The 20450-nt window shown below is 35.0% G+C and overlaps 3 protein-coding genes across 15 annotated transcripts in view; 2 read left to right on the top strand and 1 right to left on the bottom strand.

Moving 5' to 3' along the window:
* The window catches only part of LOC127858326 (uncharacterized), a 148610-nt gene extending 136715 nt beyond the window's left edge, over positions 1-11895 (top strand). For 2 of the 4 annotated variants that reach the window (XM_052395379.1, XM_052395377.1), the window contains exons 2-4: positions 8902-9149; positions 10539-10647; positions 11324-11895. In XM_052395379.1, coding sequence (XP_052251339.1) covers positions 8927-9149; positions 10539-10647; positions 11324-11675 — 684 coding nt within the window. In that variant the 5' untranslated portion in view covers positions 8902-8926 and the 3' untranslated portion in view covers positions 11676-11895. Of the gene's footprint in view, positions 1-4141; positions 4305-6347; positions 6666-8901; positions 9150-10538; positions 10648-11323 lie in introns of those variants that run through there. The other 2 variants (XM_052395376.1, XM_052395378.1) reach the window with 2 other exon arrangements.
* LOC127858325 (uncharacterized) overlaps positions 1-13766 on the top strand; it is a 154778-nt gene extending 141012 nt beyond the window's left edge. The window contains exon 5 of one of the 3 annotated variants that reach the window (XR_008038851.1): positions 13474-13766. The gene's annotated coding sequence lies outside the window, so the exon portion shown is untranslated. Of the gene's footprint in view, positions 1-13293 lie in introns of all 3 variants that reach the window. The other 2 variants (XR_008038850.1, XR_008038849.1) reach the window with 2 other exon arrangements.
* LOC127858315 (uncharacterized) overlaps positions 1-20450 on the bottom strand; it is a 131449-nt gene that overhangs the window by 96320 nt on the left and 14679 nt on the right. The gene's annotated exons all lie outside the window — the stretch shown is intronic.

The following is a 20450-nucleotide window of genomic DNA, read 5'->3' as shown; positions in this document are numbered from 1 at the left end:
TGCATGTAGTATGCCTTAATGTAAATGTCAATATGCGTTTTTATATCCGAGAATGCGATTTTCAAACCACGTTTTATTTTTATTTAATCACTCTTATCAAAGTAGTCACTATCAGTAATATCTTCATGTTCATAAATGGCTAAATCTACCAATTAGGTTATTTTTGGACCGTAGATATTGTGAAATATGAAACCATTAAGTTGATGACAAAAGCAGCTCGATGTAATCGCATAGGTTCGACCACTCTGGATCAGCAGACGATTTATTTCATAAATCAATCTTACGGAGGAATCCGAGATAGCCGATGTATCACGATTGAGGTTCGACGAACATGACACAAATGAGCAGTGTAATGGAACAACACAAGCACACTTTTTGTGATACCGCTTCCTGTGGTAGCAGAACATTAGGTTTTGCTTTGGCTTATATCGCACGGGTTTATTGTTCGACGTCGTATTTTACGAAACGGACAGGGCGACTTGAATACGATTTCACACCATCCACCTGTTCGAAACAAACCACCAGGAAATTCTACACATAATAACCGCAAGTTTAAAGGTCACAAACTGTTATCCGAACGCCAAATGTCACCAGACAGACCGGACTGGTCCGGACTGGACAAGACAAGACCAGACCGGACCAGACCAGACCGGACCAGTAGTGGAGATGAGCAAATAATGAATATACTTGTGGCTTTGCAAAATATATTTATACAGACGTGGTTAACTATTTAAAAAAAATACATTTACTGCAATTCATACATGCGAATAATTGTTCCATTTGTATTCGTACATTAATAGATCAACACACATTAATTCGTATTTGATATAATACAAGCATTAAACAATTCAGACCGCACAATGAGAGATTCTTTTATAAAAGTAATAGTTTAATAAGATCTTCTATATTAATTGATTTATTTAATTCTAATAATTTTTATACTGATGCCCATATATAGTATTTCCGTTTGATAAAAAAAATCTTATTGTTTCCAATTTTGGGCACACGCATACAAAGCGATATTCTTCTTCTATATCCGTGTGCTACAAATTAAACAGCGTCGTTTCTGTCTCGGTGTACTATTTCTTGCATATCTACATGAATGGGTACGTACTGGTTGTGCCGACATGCGCAGTCTACAACAATATAATCTTAGACCTTTGGGGAGAACATGAAGATATATTTTATACTCCAGCGTTTGTTTAAATTGCATATAGATATCTAAAACAGAGCTCGTTTCTAGGTAACCAAACCATTAATGTTTGAAGGTGTCCATAACAAGTTGTTTAAAAACATTAAACAATGTTTTAGGGTTAATGTTGTAAATGTTATTTAACACATTCGCAAACCCATGATTATCCAACATCAGTTAAATATTATATACCCAGTTACGGTAAACTTTAGAACAGTTACCCGGTGATTGTTCGTTAACCTTTTGTAAAATAAATATTATCTGTAAATATAATCTTAAACCATTATTTAATAGACGGATGTATCTATTTACATATAAAGGGTATCTAACAAATTCACCATAAACTGTAACATTACAAGTATTAGGTTTAGCATTATGTATTCTTTTACAAAACTTTAAGTGCACTCTTTCGATTTCTTTCGATTTTGAATAACCCCATGTTTCTGCAGCATAATTTAACGTAGATCCAACAAAAGCATCGAATAATTGGCAATAAATTCTAGGTTATAAATCTTATCTATTACACTTACTTAGTAAAACATTCATGGCTTTAAGGGCCTTATCCACTAAATGCTCTTGATTCAGATTAAAATTACCAGTATAGACAAACACAGTACCTAGGTAATTAAATACTTTAGCTACTCCAATTTGGTGCACATTTTAATGCCAATGTTCACATTCTAATAGATCTCCACGTTTCCGAAGAAAAATAATTTTCGTTTTTTTTTCAATTTTAACGTTTAAACCCAATGAATCACAATATTGATAGAGCTTATTTAAAAGAAACTGAACTTTAATAGGTGTTTTAGCCTACAATTGCGAAAGCAAAGTATTTAGACAATGTTATCAATAGGCATACCAAATTGAACATATTTTTTGAAGGAACATTTCTAAATCTTCAACAAATAGGGAAACCAATAACTGGGACATTACTTCCCCTTAACGTAAACCATCGACATTCATAAAATAATCAGAGCAGTAAGAGCATGATTCAACACATTATTATACATTACAATACATATCCTAAACAATTCTTAAAATTTTGCACTTCATTCCAAATTTATACAATTTTAGCGATATACCTTTTTTTATATATTGAATGAAGCATTTCATCATCTTAACAAATACAACGTTAAGCCTTTTGTTTTCAAACCAATTCTGAACAAGTGACTGCATTGCCGTTTAGTCGTTATGTGATTGTTTGTCTTACTGGCAGTTATATGTGTCGTTTTCTCATGCTGTACACGTGTGTTGAAATCGGTAAACTATTAATTTTGAAAGGTAAGTTAAAGCCCCACACTTTGCCACTGACTCTGAAATAAAATACATGTTGATCAATACATATAGATGCAATTTGAAAGTGTGCAAAATTGTCATTTAATCTATAGCCTAGTTTGCAAGTAATTTATTATTTTTTCAAACGGTACCGCTTTAAAACCGAAAGTAGGATTTCTAGACGTATACGCCCATTTCGACAAACGCGATTATTTTTAAGTTTTAAAGCGCAAAAAAAAGACGGATGTATACCTTGAAACAACCAAATAGATTCTAATTGGCATAGATAAAATAAGTTTCTTATTTAAACTTAAATTAACTTCGCCAAATAAGGTGTGTGGCTTAAATGATCCTTTTATTATTACCTTTTTACAGTTCGATGGGCTATAAAGCTTCCGAACTGTAGTAAAATATAAGAAAACAAAAACAATAATTTACATATATATGTGAGAAACAAACCTAGGAAATAGTATTTTTCATAGAATAAATACCATTATAGTTTTTTCATTAATCGATTGTTATTTCTTATATACCGGTATACACCATTTACGTCTCACCATGAGAATTTTATGTTGTATTTTTCGGCGTAACTGTTTAACCAAGCTTTGGAGGCAGTCTACAGTTTTTAATGAAAATCCACAGGCCGACAACCATTGGTCTGCAAAACACCCTCAAAACAAGGCCTCCAGTCACAACATGAAAATAGATCCAGACAATATTCAGTGCAGCTCATCAACAGCTTGAAAATAAAGCACAAAACAATGCAGAAAAAGTTCTTTAAATTGATATCTGGGTTAAAATAAACCTTTTCATGGGTCACGGAACTTGCCCGTAAAAACCCATTTTTGGCCTGGGGCGTAGCCCCAAGACCATAGTAATGATATCAATTTCTGAACCTATGCGCAATAAAAGTAGTTCATCGCAAATCTCAATAACCCGCCTTATAAATACAGAACATCTCTATATAGCATGACAGCGTCATAAAAAGTGTAATAAAATATTATTGAAGCAAAATTGCTAAGCATTGGCTACGACATAGTTTTTATTGTTTACATATTTATGCGAGAATAAGTTCCTCACTTCTAGGCCGAAAAGATACGAGTGTTTACGGAGACAGTAAGAAGAACTTTTTTCTGAGACATTTTTTGAAGCCCTTATTATTTGGTATTTAAAAAAATATTGTTATTTTATTTTGCGTTAACAAGACATTCCAGAAAAAAGAAAATGAAAAAAACAACAACAAATATTCACGATCATTCTCGGTAATAGACGAAGTAACCGGATATGGTATTTCACTGCGCAGATCGAGCGCGCAATTCGAGCGCGATAAATTATACGTGAAACAAAGTACACAATCTGTACACCGTTCTTTATCAGGGTTAGTGGATTTTCTTTTGTATACTCATTACAAAGGAAGTATGAGTGTTTTCCTGATGTGTTAATCATGTAATTAAAAGCTATTTTAGGCTATTGAAAGTGATTTATTTGACGCCAACAATAACAGTTTTTGCGGCCATGTTGTTGTTTTTGTATACATTCAGCGCCTATGTAGACGAACCTCTACCAGATCTGTAGAGTTGAACAAAAGGTTATCGTTCCCACCACAAGTATCGTGTAGTTCTCCACCGTCTATGCACACTGTAGTAAATACACAAATATGGTCTTTTCTTTCAGTCTCTGAGCTGCACTCAACCGCTAGGGTCGATCCGTATAAATTCGGACAAAGGGAGAAATTCAGACAATACTTCTTCCCAAGCACACTAAATCTAGCACCAGGCCTTCAGCGCCTGCAGCGCTTTGATTAGATACACCGGGCAATGGCATTTATCTTTCCCGGGTAAGATTACGCACACTCTCGACAACATGCTTTGCACTATCACAGCAAATACTTTCAAACTGAGCCAAACATACTGGACCATAACCATAACACTTTTTTGCACTGCTAACTTATTTAAGCCCATTGTTGAAATCGGTCAAATGTCGGCTGCTTCAAGCAGGAAGTACATGTGTTTACTTCTCACTGAGCATGTACAGAATGTTATCTAAAATCCAGGTCACTTAGTTTCGAATTACTGAAAGCAAGTGAAATTACTTGAAAATTGACCATTTATACTTACATTTCAGCTTCTGGAATAAAAAAACAAAACATTTTTAGGCCATACACCAAAGGGACTGTCAACAGCGATTGACGAAAAAAGAAAAGTTTAAAATACCGTATTTTTTACAATTATTAGTTTATATTGATTAAAATATCACGACTGGTATATTACATTACTTGAAAAAAGTAAGTATTTTCAGTATATTCGGTAATAAAATTTCGCGGTGTGAAATCGGACGTACATCGTGAAAATAGATGACATAACGATATACACACTATAAATAACGCAAGTAGATTGATAATTGTATATATAAAATCTATACAATTCACTACGCATGCACAATTTGCATTCCTGGGTTAACCACGTGACGATGATGATCAATCTATTTGCTTTATTTATAGTAAACTGGTAGTTACCTGGTAGACATACCCAGTAAAATTTATTACCGAATATACTGAAAATATAAAAACTTAACAACTTTTTCAAGTAATGTGATATACCAGTCGTGATATTTTAATCAATATAAACTAATAATTGTAAAAATATACGGTAATTTAGAACTTTTCTTTTTTCGTAAATCGCGGTTTACAGTCCCTTTAAATTAAGGAAATTGCAATGCGCAAATAGGGCTAAAGAACTGTAGACTGCCTCATTTTTTCACCTAAACTGCTCTTTGTAAGCATCCAATCAAATAATAACTTAAAAACAAATCGATCGTCTTTCTTTGTAACTCTGAGTGAAGGTCATTATCATGCATAATGCTTTTAGCAAATTTTTTAACTTAATATTGATTCGTATGAGAAAGTGTTTCTCACATCAGATTTATCTGTGTCTGTCTGCTTTGAAGAATTAATGCCATTTCAATCTGCATAATTTCTAAATAATTGACTTAAAATCTCTATGAAACAGCTGTCGATGATCATTACGTTTATGAGGCGCATCTCTATTACAGCCTTTTGCTGGTTCAATCTTCTGATTAAATAATATTAAAAGCGCACAATTTGTTGTACAAACTTCCTGTCAATATAAAGAATGTTTAAGGTTCAAACACTGTCTCACGTAAGTATTTCGCATCGCCTTACAAAATGTGAGCAAACGCATGTATAATAATGCAACATAAAGATTAAGATACAAATGCAAAAACACTTGAACATGTTATTGATTCTGTACATTATTTCTATTGTATTAAATATTTAAAAGTTATATGTTTCAGCCTTGATAGCAGCCTAATTAAAACAACGTAATCAGGAATATTAATTGAGTTTTAGAAAATTAATTTGTCATTTGAATTGATCTACACGCCTTTAACCTAATCTACATTAAGGTTATGTTACCTGAAATACAATTATTTTCATATTAAAAACGTAAAAATACGGAGTCTTATTTTCAAGTTTACCAAAATATGTTCAGATTATTACCATTTTCTAAATTGTACGAAACATGGTCGTGGACCTATGTAGACGAGTCGTCAGTTTCATCAAAATCGTCATCGTTTTTTTAGATCATCTCAATGTCGTCATCTCTGTTATCCTCAAAATTTTCAATAATCATCGGCACTGATGTCTCTCCTTTTTTAAGTGTCATTACGATGACTACATATTTGTTATTCAAATGGAACAACGTACATTATCAGTTCATTCTATAAAATGTCGATTGATAAGCGAATTTGAACAAGGTCATTTATCTTCATTATTTTATGTTTAAATTACATCATATTGTATCAACATTGTAACTGACTACATTTTGTGAATATTTTATCTCGCGTAATATGGCGAATCTTCAACAAAGAATCAAACTAGCATAAAATATTGCTTTTATATTGACATGTTTTGGATGAGTGCGTTTTTGGTAACATTAAACTTGTCTCGCATGGCCTTGCTTTGCCTTTGTGTCTACCTTTACTATCCCCTTTGCACTGAAGTATTTTATTATTCACCTTTCAACTGAGTTAAAATTAATATCTGAAATTTAAATGGAATGTTTTCTCAAAATAAACTATGGTGTTTCACGTCGGAGGAGTATTAAAAGGACACGTCTTGACTTATAAGGCTACACTCGTACACGTGTGTTGAAATCGGTATACTATTAAATTTTGCAAGGTAAGTAAATGATACTATGGTTATTACCTTTTTAAAGTTCGATGGGTGACCGGTATACAGCTTCCAAACTTATGTAAAATATAATTGTTTTCGAAATGTACCGTTAAACCTTTAAAAGTATTAAGTTTTAAACAAGCCGTCGTGGAATCGTGACCTCACTTTTATGTATTGCATTCCATCCCGCACGGTATCAAGGTCAGTTCACGGTCTGTAAACGAATGGTTGTAAACCGGTACACGTTATTGCCTTAACTAGGTGAATTAGAATTTTATTTAGACCAGAAAAACCTTAAACGAAGATATTCGGCGATATTATTATGGTATGTCAATAATAGATTCTTAATTGTTTTCAACAATTCCTTAACAAGTACTATTTATATTAATTGTATAAAAATTATTCCACCATATTAGCCAATTTATTAAGCATAACCCATACTATTAATAATCGAATCATTTAACAATGTGCGGCTATTCTTTGATCGTATTGAACTACCGGTAACACTTTAACTTTCACCGATACTAACCACAATCAACGACGTATATGTTTTGTAAAATATATTTCTTGTTATTATTTATTGAATTCACTTTATTTTTACAATTTACACAACTGTCAAATTAACGGATTATCCTCATCGACTGCATTGCACATACATTTTTCTACAATTTGTGTATGGACTTGTAACAATCAAGATTCATCTTTTTATCATGAGATGAAAAAATTCAATGACGATCTCTGTGTGAATACAGAAGTAAGGATAATAAACAACCGTTTATTAATTAGCGCACTATCCTCATCGTCTACACTGCACATCAATTTCTCTATAGTTTGTTAAAGATTTGTAACAATCAAGATTGCCATTTTTATCGTTAGATAAGAATGCAATGCGGATCTCTGTTTTACTCAAGTAGGAAGTATAATAAACAACCGTTTTTTTACAGAATGCATGCATCATAGTTTGTTTATTGTAAACATCTAATCAACATATATTAATCGTAGGTAAAGGCAATATCGTTTTATGGACGTGAGGATGTACGATAAATCGATATGTCCTTTGGAACATATTTTATGGTTATTTACAATATTACTCAACCAACTTATCTTCATTTACTGGTTTATTATCGTGTTCTTCCTGGTTGGATGCAGCATTTTACAAACGATAATAACATGAGTATCGATCTAAGAAACTGGGTTTAATGCAAGTGCGTTAAGTGCCGTCCCAGACTTGTCTTTACAATCCTACCAGGTTAATCAAGGACACAACTGTCCGATTATATGGATTATGTTTTGTTAAAGAAAGTCTCTTCTTAGAGAAATTCTCCTTCCTGATCAGCCTGTGTATATGATCTTCTTGACGCGAAAACAACACAATTTAAGTGTTAACCTTCATCAGACAAAACCAATCAAATGATAACTTAAACACTTATTTCTTTTTAACTCTGAGTTAATTTTTTTAACAAGCATACTGCTCTAAGCATATTTTACCAACTTTATTTTATAAATCATAAATTTAAGATATCATACACCACACACCTCCAACTTAAAATCTCTTTGAAACAGCTGTCAATGATCACCATGTGTATAAGGGCGCTTCTCTATTACAGCCTATCGCTGGTTCATGGTTCCGATTACATAATTGTCAAAGCCCACATTATGTTTTACAAATTTCCTGTTATATGTTTAAACTACCTTTTATATAACAAATTTAATAAAACTATTCCGATATGGCATTGGCAACAACAATATAAAGTATTTGTTAGGGTCCAACACTGTCTCGCGCGATTATTACGCATCGCCGTAAACACATCAGCAAACGCATGTATGGTGATTCACCATAAATTTAAGATAACAAATTCAACAACAAAAATCATATTTAAAAGTTATATGTTTTAGTCTTGGTTTATGCTATCCTTAATAAAACAACGTTAACGTGAATATAAATTGAGTTTTAGAAATTAATTTATCATTTAAATTGATCTACATGCTTTTTTCCTTATCTACATGTTGAGTCTGTAAAATATTTGTATTGCACGAATATTCACATCATTTCAGAATAAACTATATATTTTGATTATGCAGATATAGTTCGAGAGTATATCAAATCGTGTGTGAATCTGGTATAACTTTATTAAGTAGAAGTGCTGGGATAGAATCTGGTTCCTCGCATAATGAAGCTTAAGGCGCGGATGCACCAAATACACTAAAAAAATCCGCCAGCTGTTATCGGCTCTCGTTTCAGATCAATTCGATGTTCATGAAGCGGTATGAATACCACTGAATACAACTACGTCTTTAAATGCGTCATCATCGGAGATTGTCACGTGGGCAAAACGGCACTGCTACGGCGCATGCTCGGAGAGGATTTCTTACCCAAGCCCGCGCCGATGCGAACCAGTCCGATCTCGCAGCGGCATCTGCAATGCGTCGAAAAGATTTTCACGACGTCCGAAGAAGACCGAGTGAAGTTGCAAGTATATGATACAATGGGTAAGTTTCACTTTGATCGTTTGACATGCCTTTGAAAACTTCGAGCGTTTTATTCTAATTAACGTTAAGGGAACGGATACATTTCATTCGCTGTATACTAGTATTTTGTCCCTTGAACATCAGTGGGTCAGTTTTTCCTGACGTTTGTACCATCTTTGGGTGCATCTTAAGCTGAGGCCAGTTTAGCAGGGGTTTGTTTTATTTGGATCGGTTTCAACGGAGACGGAGGACCGGTCTAAAAAGGACCGTGTTTGGACTGACACGGATCTGAATGGGGTCGGATTTGCTGAAACCGGTTTGAATCGGGTCGGACTTTATAGAAATTTCGCAACACAATAGAACTCACTTGGAGAGAAAGAATCTTTCCTTTCCGTATTAATGTAATAAAGTGTTGCATACAATAATCCTATGTTAAATTGAGTGAAAACATGTATAACATATCTTAAATAAATTTCTGCGAAGTTATTTGATAATTTTTGCAATGATTTTATAATTTTTTAAAGACGCACTGAAACTCTTTTCGGCATGACCAAATGTAATAAGCAATTAGTTAAATATTTCATTACGTCATACAACTATTGAAGTGCATTCGAAAAAAATCTGTTTAACACTTAGGTACCCATGCAGTAAACCACCTGGATTGTTAGAAAACGGAACAGCCGCTAAAAGTCCACGCCTTTCTTGTGCTCGATTAGTCATTGTCGGCTCGGTACTTTTTAAATGTACCCCGGGAACTCTTAAGTATACTTAAATATACCCCGGTACGGAAAATATGCTAGCACGTACCCGACCACAATCTCCACGCAGAGTTGTCGTTCCATGCTCTCACATACAATCTCTGCCATCACAAGAAACTCCTGCCAGATTTGGTCGATTTTTTCTTTTTGTTAAAGTATGATATTATAAACATGGTATAATTTTCTTAAAATTTTGAAACTGTTGTATAAGTAAAGGTGCATAACAAAAATAAATTACCTAAATAAACAAGTAAGAATAGCAACGGAAAAATTAGTGTACCACGTGGCTCGGCTAATATCACGTGATTGATCATGATAGCAGGGATTTGATCCAGCTACACTGGTTCCAGTCGAATCTCTTCGCGGAGGTTGACATGGCCAATTTAGACTGTACCCGAGTTTTATTTCCGCCCAACATCCGATGTCATAAAACGCGCTTTACATAGAGTCCACTTTACCAAATATTGACAAAAATCAAAACATGATTAATTTGCAAAAAAACAGCCGACAACGACCAATTTAGCGTGATAATTACCGGGTACATTTCAGTATATTTGTACGTACCCGGGGTACATTTAAGTATACTTAAGAGTACCCGGGGTACATTTAAGTAGTACCTGAGCCTAAATGACCAATCGAGTCTTTCTTGCAGGTTTAGAGCGACACCGCAGTCTGACGTTGTCCTACTATAGGGATGCCCATGTTTGCTTTATATGTTACAACGTCCACAATCCAGAATCGTTGTCAAATCTTCAGACATGGTGAGAGCATAAAAATGTATAAATCGTTTCTAACGGACAACTTATCGTATAAAGTGAAAACAAACTGCATTGAAATCGGTCAAATAATAACGACTATTATTCGTATAGATACACTTTTCTGTACTAACATTGTTATTTGTGGGACATACATTTTTGTTTATTTTGTGGGTTGACCGATTCATGAATTTAACACAAACACAGTGGTTAAAAGACCGACGCACATTCGTTATTTATTTCCAAAATCATAATTCCACGAATTTACGTATCCACGAAAACGAAATATCATGCCAGCAAATAGAAATGATTCAGCAGTAGTTACAATTTATGCAGTAGCGTATAAAGCCCTTTCGTTTTATCAATTTCAGTACTATAATTTTTACCAGATGCACAACATAGCAAATGTTTTCATCGCACCTCGGGTTAAAAATACCGGATATTAAATCTATTTCTTGCAATCTAAATCGTTTTCAATGAATTGCCTGGTAATCGTGAATTTCATTTTTATTAGAACTGATGACATGCTAGCATGCTTTTAATTATTTTAGGTGGCATTTTGCTTCAACGATAAAAACGTTTAGAGCCTGTTGAGGAAAACCTTAAAAGTCCATTTCGAATAGTAACAAGTTTATTCATGCATTTATTTTACTAAAATTCATATTTATTACGTATTTAACAGGCTAGCAGACGTTGACAAATACCTGGGCAGGGACACACGTGTAGTCAAGATATTGGTAGGAATAAACAGCCGGGCGCCGGCTTTGTTGGAGGACGTTCCCTTACCGGAAATGCAAAAGGACTTCGTGGTTGTCGAACCAATCACCAAATGGCCTACAGAGCTCGCCCAAGCGCACGGCGCTCTCACGTACGAAGTTAAACTCTACGATAAAGCAGACGTGGAAAAGTGTTTTCAAACGGCGGTGGATTCGCTCGTGAAACGTGAACAGTATAAGCATGGAAAAAACATCGTGCTGAAAAACGGCTCTGTACATCTTTCTGCCGACAGCTCCCAAACGAGCTCATGTTGTTAATTCTGAAATTCTAGATGTATTCGCTTTAAAAGAGGTTTGAAACCATAATGCTTTTCATAGACCGTTCAAATTCTGTGAGCCTTGCTTTAAGGATTGTTCCGTGTGATGTCTGCGCTGTATTAACACTTCTGGCAACTTCAAGCGGAACCCTGTATAGCTACTATTTCTAAGAAAACCGCTCTTATATCAACTTGAAATCTCGCGCATTGTTGTTTGAGAACCTTTTGAAACATTGAAATTCTTGCTATAAGGATTGTTCCGTGTGATGTCTGCGCTGTATTAACACTTCTGGCAACTTCAAGCGGAACCCTGTAGAGCTACTATTTCTAAGAAAACCGCTCTTATATCAACTTGAAATCTCGCGCATTGTTGTTTAAAGCGGGTATATACGATCTTGTCAAATATTTAGTAATAAATATAAAATGTGTAAAAAACTTATTATACATATATTTCAATATAAACTAAAATAAAAGTTAAGAAGAACATGTGTCGAAAAATGCTAAATAAGCCAGATATTTAATTCTGAAATCGAAAAAGGCTGTACAGCCGAATTCGCCAGCATATATATCATGCATGTACGATGTGAATCTAAATTTAGTTTAACGGTTCATTTGAAATTTCTGCAGCGATATCGATTCATACGACACATGAACACTTACAAAAAAGACGAATGCGTCGGTTATTGTAGGAAAATAATTACGAATTATCTTCGTCACAATCGGCTCGGGGCGCTAATTTATATTTGCTGTATTTTATGAAATTCGTCTTAAATGTATCATTTTTCTTGCATAGTGTGTGTTATTATAACATATTTGTATCAATATTTTACAATTCAGCACATATAAAAATCGTATATACCCGCTTTAAGAACCTTTTTAAACATTGAAATTTAAAGCATTTACCGGTGCTGCACGTTCAAGTAGAAGCATGCAAATTGTTAATTTTGTGTGCATGTTATTTTTCTTAGGACAAATCTTTTTGGAGGACAATTTGTTCACATCACATATGTGTTTTAATTTTTTATTAAAATCCTTGTATGAGCAATAAGAAGGATGCAGACTTTTCAAACGTAAAAGCAGCCATACACTTGAACACCAGCTCGTTTCGCTCGTGCAATACATTTATTACACAAGTATAACCTCCCACATTAAGATCTTGTTTTCTACCATTAGAATTACCACATCCACACATTATAAAACATTTTGTTACAAGGAGAACATGGGCGTAAAGACAATAACTGAAACTTTGTGTAGCCCACGTTGCGTTATAATTATAGTTCAGTGTATTAACCTATAATGTTAAGGAAAGTGGTCACTTGCCATATATAAATGACTACCGAATGCTTATAAAAATATATATTCTGAAAATAACTCTGGAGTAATATGTGATATTTGTTAGTGCACAGTATTTGTTAGTGATTTAAACAACCGTAATATAAATAAGTTCCTTTTTAACGACATATTTGTACGTAAGCCGATTTAAGGCGAACTTTATTAATAATGTTTTTATAACGACAATTGCCATTATGAAAAAAGTATGATTGTGTAAAATTCATTTTGTTAACTGGTATATTGTCTGTGAAGTACTGTTATTATTTATTGGATGTGTTATACTGTAGTACTGTTATTATTTTATTGGATGTGTTATACTGTAGTACTGTTATTATTTTATTGGATGTGTTATACTGTAGTACTGTTATTATTTTATTGGATGTGTTATACTGTAGTACTGTTATTATTTTATTGGATGTGTTATACTGTAGTACTGTTATTATTTTATTGGATGTGTTATACTGTAGTACTGTTATTATTTTATTGGATGTGTTATACTGTAGTACTGTTATTATTTTATTGGATGTGTTATACTGTAGTACTGTTATTATTTTATTGGATGTGTTATACTGTATGTCTTTACTTCCTTTCTGTGATGAGTTTATGTACTCTATCATGTGATTGTATTACATTTTGTATTTCTACATATGACCTGTTAACAAAGTGACCACCAAATCACTGCCAGAACACATTATTTCTTTGTAACGTGTTGTTTTGAATATACATAATCTTGTATGCTATCATAAATTTAAGAACGCTATCGTTTTCCCTTCAAAGCGAAATAACATAGCAGGCATGATAGCTATATACATGTTTATAAGCTGTATTTGACCGAAAATCGAAATACCGAAAAAAAGTCGATGAAATTTATTAATGTCACCACGGTACACACTTAAGCCTAAACGACCAGGCTAATTGATTGTAAATGCGTGTAAAGACTTTATGCATGAAAAGTTCAGGGTTCACAAAATGTACAGTTGTTGCCTACAAGTGACAGTAGTGTGCTAAGCCCAAGCAGTGATGCGAATTGTTATAATGATTTGTTTATGCCAATGTTTTTTTTCTAAATCTTATATTGTAAGTTCGCTGAAGGTAATACAGCTTTTAAAGCATGTTATTTGATTGCCATTCAATACTTGCAAATTATGCTATTTTACAACATATGTTATTCACATTTCTCGTTTTGATCTGTCAAGAAGGGACTCGTGTAAGGTGTGATGGGAGGGGAGTGGAAGTGGGGTGGGGGTTGTGTGTTGTTGAGAAGAGAGTTGCTGTGGGGGCTGTGTAGTGTTGAGAGGGGAGTGGGGGTGGAGTGGGGTTGAGGTTGGTTAGAAGGGGAGATGGGTGGGAATGGAGTCAGGTTTGTGTGGGATTGTGAGGGGAGTGGAAGTCAGGGGGGGTTGTGTGGGGTTTGAAAGGGTGTGGGCGGGTATTGTGTGAGGTTGGGAGGGGAAAGGGGTCGGAGTGTGGCGGGGGTTATGTAGGGTTTGGAACGGAGTGGGTGGAGGTTGTGTAGGATTGGGAGGGGAGTGGGGGATGGAGTGGGTGGGGATTTTGAGCGGTTGGGGTGGGAGTGGGGTGGTGGTTGTGTGGTGCTTGGAGCGGCGTGTAAATGTGGTAGGGGTTGTAAGAGGTGGGAGAGGAGGGGAGCAGGTGGGGGAAGGGTGGGGGTTGTGTGTTGTTGGAAAGGGAGTTGGTGTGGGGGTTGTGCAGTGTTAGGAGTGTAGTGGCATTATGGTCGGGGTTGTGTGAGGTTGAGAGGGCAGTGGGTGGAGTGGGGTTGGGATTGTGTGAGGTTAATAAGGAGGGGAGATGGAGTGGGGTTTGAATCAGGTTTGTGTGTGGCTGTGAGGGGAGTGGAAGTCTGTTGGAGGTTGTGTGGGGTATGGAAGTGAGTGGGATGGGGGTTGTGGGGTGTTGGGAGGGGAATGGGGTCGGAGTGGGGTTGGGGTTGTTTTAGGTGGAAGGAGATTGAGTGGGATTAAAGCCATGTTTGTGTAGGGTTTGAAGGGTAGTGGAGTGTTGTTTGTGTGTGGTTTGGAGGGGAGTGGAGTTGGATGAAGATTGTGTGGAGTTGGAAAGGGAGTGTGGTTTGTCGGGTTGTGTGGGGTTGGAAATGTAGAGGGTGGGGGCTGTGTGGGGTTGGGAGGGAGTTGGAGTAGGGCGGGAGTTGTGGGAGTTGGTTGGGAGGGAAGATGGAGTGGGAGTGTGAGGGGAGTGGGAACTGGATCAGGGTTGATTGGGGTTGGGCGACGAAAGTGAAAAGGGTGGAGATTAAGGTCTTTCAGAAAAGTTGTAAATCTCTTATTCCTTCCATTATGAAAATGTAAAATTCGCATAAACACTAGCCTTGACAAGAAGCAGATTTTCCACGGCATTTAAAATGACCAATTGTCATTTATATCAACCATCTGTATACGAACCACACACAAGAAATTGCTTACTAAACTAGTTTAAGTATACAAATAGTGTATATAGCTCTAGGTAGGTCACGAATTATTGGGTACCTTATTTTAAGCAAACTTGTAAAATTCTAATTAACAATATAATGTGTCTTCAAAACAAACAATGTCTTTGTGAAACACTATGTCCCCATATATTTGACCTTTGACCTTGAAAGATGACCTTGACCTTTCACCACTCAAAATGTGAAGCTCCATGAGATACGCATGCATGCCAAATATCAAGTTGCTATCTTCAATATTGCAAAAGTGTACATTAAATGAGCAATTTTTACCCATATATTTGACCTTTAAACTTGAGTATGACATTGAACTTGACCACTCAAAATGTGCAGCTCCATGAGATACACATGCATGCCAAATATGAAGTTTCTATCTTAAATATTGCAAAAGTAATGGCAAATGTTAATGTTTGCTCAAACAAACCAACCAACAAACAGGGCAAAAACAATATGTCCCCCACTATAGTGGTGGGGGACATAAAAACTAAAATTAATAAATGTGACTTAGATTGTGAAACTGAATGTCTCACTCCAGTCTCTTAAACCTCGAAGGTCAAGGTAACACTTAGAGGTAACAAGTCAACTTTGGCAATCAAAAGCATATGCTTGACATATGTTGAGACAACAAGTGTAAGAGCATCCGTCTCATATGGCTTTATCATTTAGGTATATCATATTGTTCTATTGCTGAGTTCATACATTCTATCAGGTTAAGTTTTTAACAATTTGCGTCATTGCACACAGTTTAACGCTTAAAAGCTATCGTGACCCTCTTGTTTCTTAGAGACTTGCTTTATTCACTTTGGATTTTGACAATGTACCCTTGTCGTTTGATATTCACCGTTCAGTTGAGTCGTGTTCGTCAAAGCCAGATGCGAACGTTGAATCTCATTAATATTGTTGTTCTGGGTCAACATACATCTATGCTTATCTTATTTAGTCAGAAAATAATATCTATTGCAATGTCCTTTATTTAAACTTGACAAGCACTATAGTTTAGACATATGAGCTTTTTTATTATATATAGTGTGTATGCAATGGTGGCATATTGTAGACATATAAGTACATGGATACAAACTATTTAACATAGAGTTATGCCAACATCATCATCCGGTAATTTTTATACAGAGAGTGTGAATAGTGCTCCTTTTCATATAAAACACACACAGAAACGTTAATAGACCGAAGATAAACAACAAAATAACAAGTACAATTGACAAATATTGTTGTGCTATCGTCTCCGGAACCCGCCAGACGCATGTGTGCATTACCGATGATAACAATATCATGCACATGTGATAATATACAACAGGTGTTTTAAGATGCTATGGATCCATTACTAACATGTTTTTTTCGTTTAACAAACAGCTGGACAGAAATAATAAGCTTATCGTAATTTTCCATTGTTAAGGGGTTTGTTTTCCTGTTTTGTTTATATTAAATGGATGGAAATAACGAGCGTTTGTAAAAATATGCCATCGCATATCGAGAAGGTTGGGATAATAATGTTCATTCGCTCAAGAATAAACTGTCTTATTCAACGCAAACGCTATTTTCCTAAGGGATCGCCGAAACCCAAACCCAAATTTTATAACCCATTCTACCCTGTCTACTGTACACATAGACTCGTCCACTAAGTACATAACCACTTCCCGAGCTAATTGTCGGTCTTTTTCTAGCTCGTCGCATCACAGTGTTGGTCGTGCTATGGTTTACAAGTTTACATTTTCCACCCACCCTCCCACTTTATTTTTCATTGTAACACGATGCTTGCCAGATTTTTGTTATATTCCAGTGTTGTCGAGAATTACGAGCTCCATTAGAAACCCACATCGTCATGGCTGTGACTTAACAGCGTACGGCACACCGTCAGTCTTTCCAATGGTCTACTTAGTTCGGCCCCCGACAACGGGTTCCTGCGTAATTGACTGTACCAGTGTTAGAGAATCTGCTAGACTTTGATCAAAACTTTTACTTTTTAAAATTTCCAACCACATTTATAACTTATTTGAAATGACCAGTTATGTTTGAGTTACAAAATGTCCACAGTTACATGTTAATATTAGTTGTTTTCGGGTACAGTTTTCCAGAGTAATTTTACATTCAGTTTTATCTCTGGTTTTTACTCTGGCCTTGAAAACACCATTTTAGGATAAAGAAGGCATAGTTTCCACGAACACACTTCCTGCTTGTCACGGGGGATAGACATTATGTACTTAAATTTCCCGCCGTTTTCGGGGGAACCTGTATATTACAATTGATCCCAGCCTTGACATTATTACGCCAAACCTTTAAAGTAATAACTTGCGTAGTGAAAACTGTTTTGCGTTTGTCGTTGAATAAATAATTAAGCGCATCACCAGTGTGGAAACTACAACTATAATCAGGTAGGTCAATGGTATGTGCTCTCTAAACAATGTTGTATGAACAACTAAAATCAAGTAAGTCAATTGAACGTGCTTTCAAAACATTGCGGAAACCACAATTGTCATCAGGTAAGTCAATGGTATGTTCTTTCAGAATACTATGAAAATCCACAACTATAATCCGGTAAGTCAGAGGTAAGTTCTTTCACAACACTGGAAACCATAGCTATAATCAGGTAACCCAATGGTATTTGCTTTCAGAACACTTTGGAAGCCACAAATTTAATCAGGTAAGTCAATGGTTTGTGTTTTTAGAACACTTTCAAACCATAACTATAATTCTGGTAAGTCAATGGTATATCAGGACACTGTGGAAACTCAATTCATCAGGTAAGTCAATGGTATGCGCTTTCAAAACACTGTGGAAACCATAACTATTATCAGTTACTTTGTGCTGTTACAACACTAATTCGTTCCTTATTCTAGAAGACAAACGTTTTCTCCGCGTATGTTATGTTCAGGCCGTGGTGTTAATTATTTTCGTAAATTTTGTTTTTAAATCCACTTTAAATATGGGATTTGCATGCATAAAAAACAGTTCGGTCCATAAACGAATAGCTGATGGTGTAACATACGTTGAATACATTATAGCCGCCTAGTTGATGTGATACGATATCACCATTTTGTAAATTATATGAAACATTATCATTGACTTATGCAGAAAATGCGTCAGTTTCAAAATTTTCAAAATCGTCATCGTTATTTTACATCATCTCAACGTCGGCATCTCTTTTATCCTCAAAATCTATAATAATCATCGGCACTTATGTCTCTTTTTTAATTGTTTTGACCAAGATTATATTACACATTTTGTATTCAAATGGAACAGCGTTTATTATCAGATCATTCTATAAAATGTCTATTGATAAGCGACTTTGAAAAGGTGATTTTTTTTCGTTATTTTATCTTCACATTACATCCTATTTGATAAATATTGTCACTGACTATGTCTTGTGAATATTTTATCTCGCGTAATATGGCGTACCGAATTTTCGACAAAGAATCCAATTTGTAAAATATATTGCTTTCATATCGACATGTTTTGAATGATTGCGTGTGTGGTAACATTAAACGGGACGTGTGGCCTTGGTTTTCCTTTGTGTCTACATTTACTACCCACTTTGCACATAAGTATTGTATTCCTTTCTTTTCACCCGAGTGAAACTTATTTTCTGAAATTTAAATGGAATGTTATTCAAAATAAACTATGGTGTTTCGCGTTGGAGGCGTATTAAAAGGAAACGTCTAGACTTATAAGGCTACACGTGCGTTGAAATTGGTATACTATTTATTTTGCAAGGTTAGTAAATAATATTATTATTATAACTTTTTTTCAGTTCGATGGGTGACCGGTATAGAGCTTCCGAACGTTTGTAAAGTATAATTGTTTTCGGAATGTACCGTTAAACATGTAAAAGTATTAAATTTTAAACAAGCCGTCGTTCAAGCGTTGGAATCGTGACCTCACTTTAATGCATTTCAATCCATCCTGCGCGGTATCAAAGTCAGTTCGCGGTCTGTAAACGAATCGTCTTATACTGATACACGCTGTGGCTTTAACTAAGTGAAGTAGATTATTATTTTGACAAGAAATACCTTAAATGAAATATTCGGCGTTATTATTATGGCATTTCAATTAAATATTCTTCATATGTTTTAACAATTCCTTGATAAGTATTTTTGTTATATTAATTATGTAAGAATTATACAAAAATATTAGCCACTAAAACAGGTCTGTTCGAAGAATGCGCGTATTAATATCACAAATATGTACGGATGATTAGCGTTGACTTAAATGTTTTAATTTCATTTCCATTCTTCTTTTGTATTTCTGTTCTGTATCTATAATTATATGATAAATAATATATAGTATTTCGAAATAATCATTGAAATAAGGCAGTAATTGATTTGGGTTTGATACAAAAGCTATGAACCGTGCAAAAAATGGCATTCGCTACCTTTGATCTTATTGATATACCGGTAACTCTTTAACTTTCACCAGCACGAACCACAATCAATGCCGTATATGTTTTGTAAAAGGTATGTCTTGTTATTATTAATTGTATTCACTTTTTTTGTATTTTATACAACTGTCAAATTTGTTGATTATCCTTATCGACTGCACTGCACATACAATTTTCTATACCGGTAGTTTGTGTATGGACTTGTAACAATCAAGATTGACCTTTTCTATAGTTTGTGTATGGACTTGTAACAATCAAGATTGACCTTTTCTATTGTTTGTGTATGGACTTGTGACAATCAAGATTGACCTTTTCTGTAGTTTGTGTATGGACTTGTAACAATCAAGATCCACCTTTTTATCATGAGATCAAAATGCAATGCGGGTCTCAATGAGAAAAAAGTATGAAGAATCATAAACTACCGTTTTTTGACAGAATGCCTTCATCATAGTTTGTTTATTGTAAACACGTAATCAGCATAAACTAATCTTAGGTAAAGGCAATATCGTTTTATACTTCTGAGGATGTACGATAAATCGACATGGCCTTTGATACATATTTTATGGTTATTTACAATATGACTCAACCAA

Source organism: Dreissena polymorpha, chromosome 14 (genome assembly GCF_020536995.1).
Source record: "Dreissena polymorpha isolate Duluth1 chromosome 14, UMN_Dpol_1.0, whole genome shotgun sequence".
Lineage (NCBI taxonomy): Eukaryota > Metazoa > Mollusca > Bivalvia > Myida > Dreissenidae > Dreissena > Dreissena polymorpha.
This window is presented reverse-complemented; position numbering and strand designations above follow the sequence as displayed.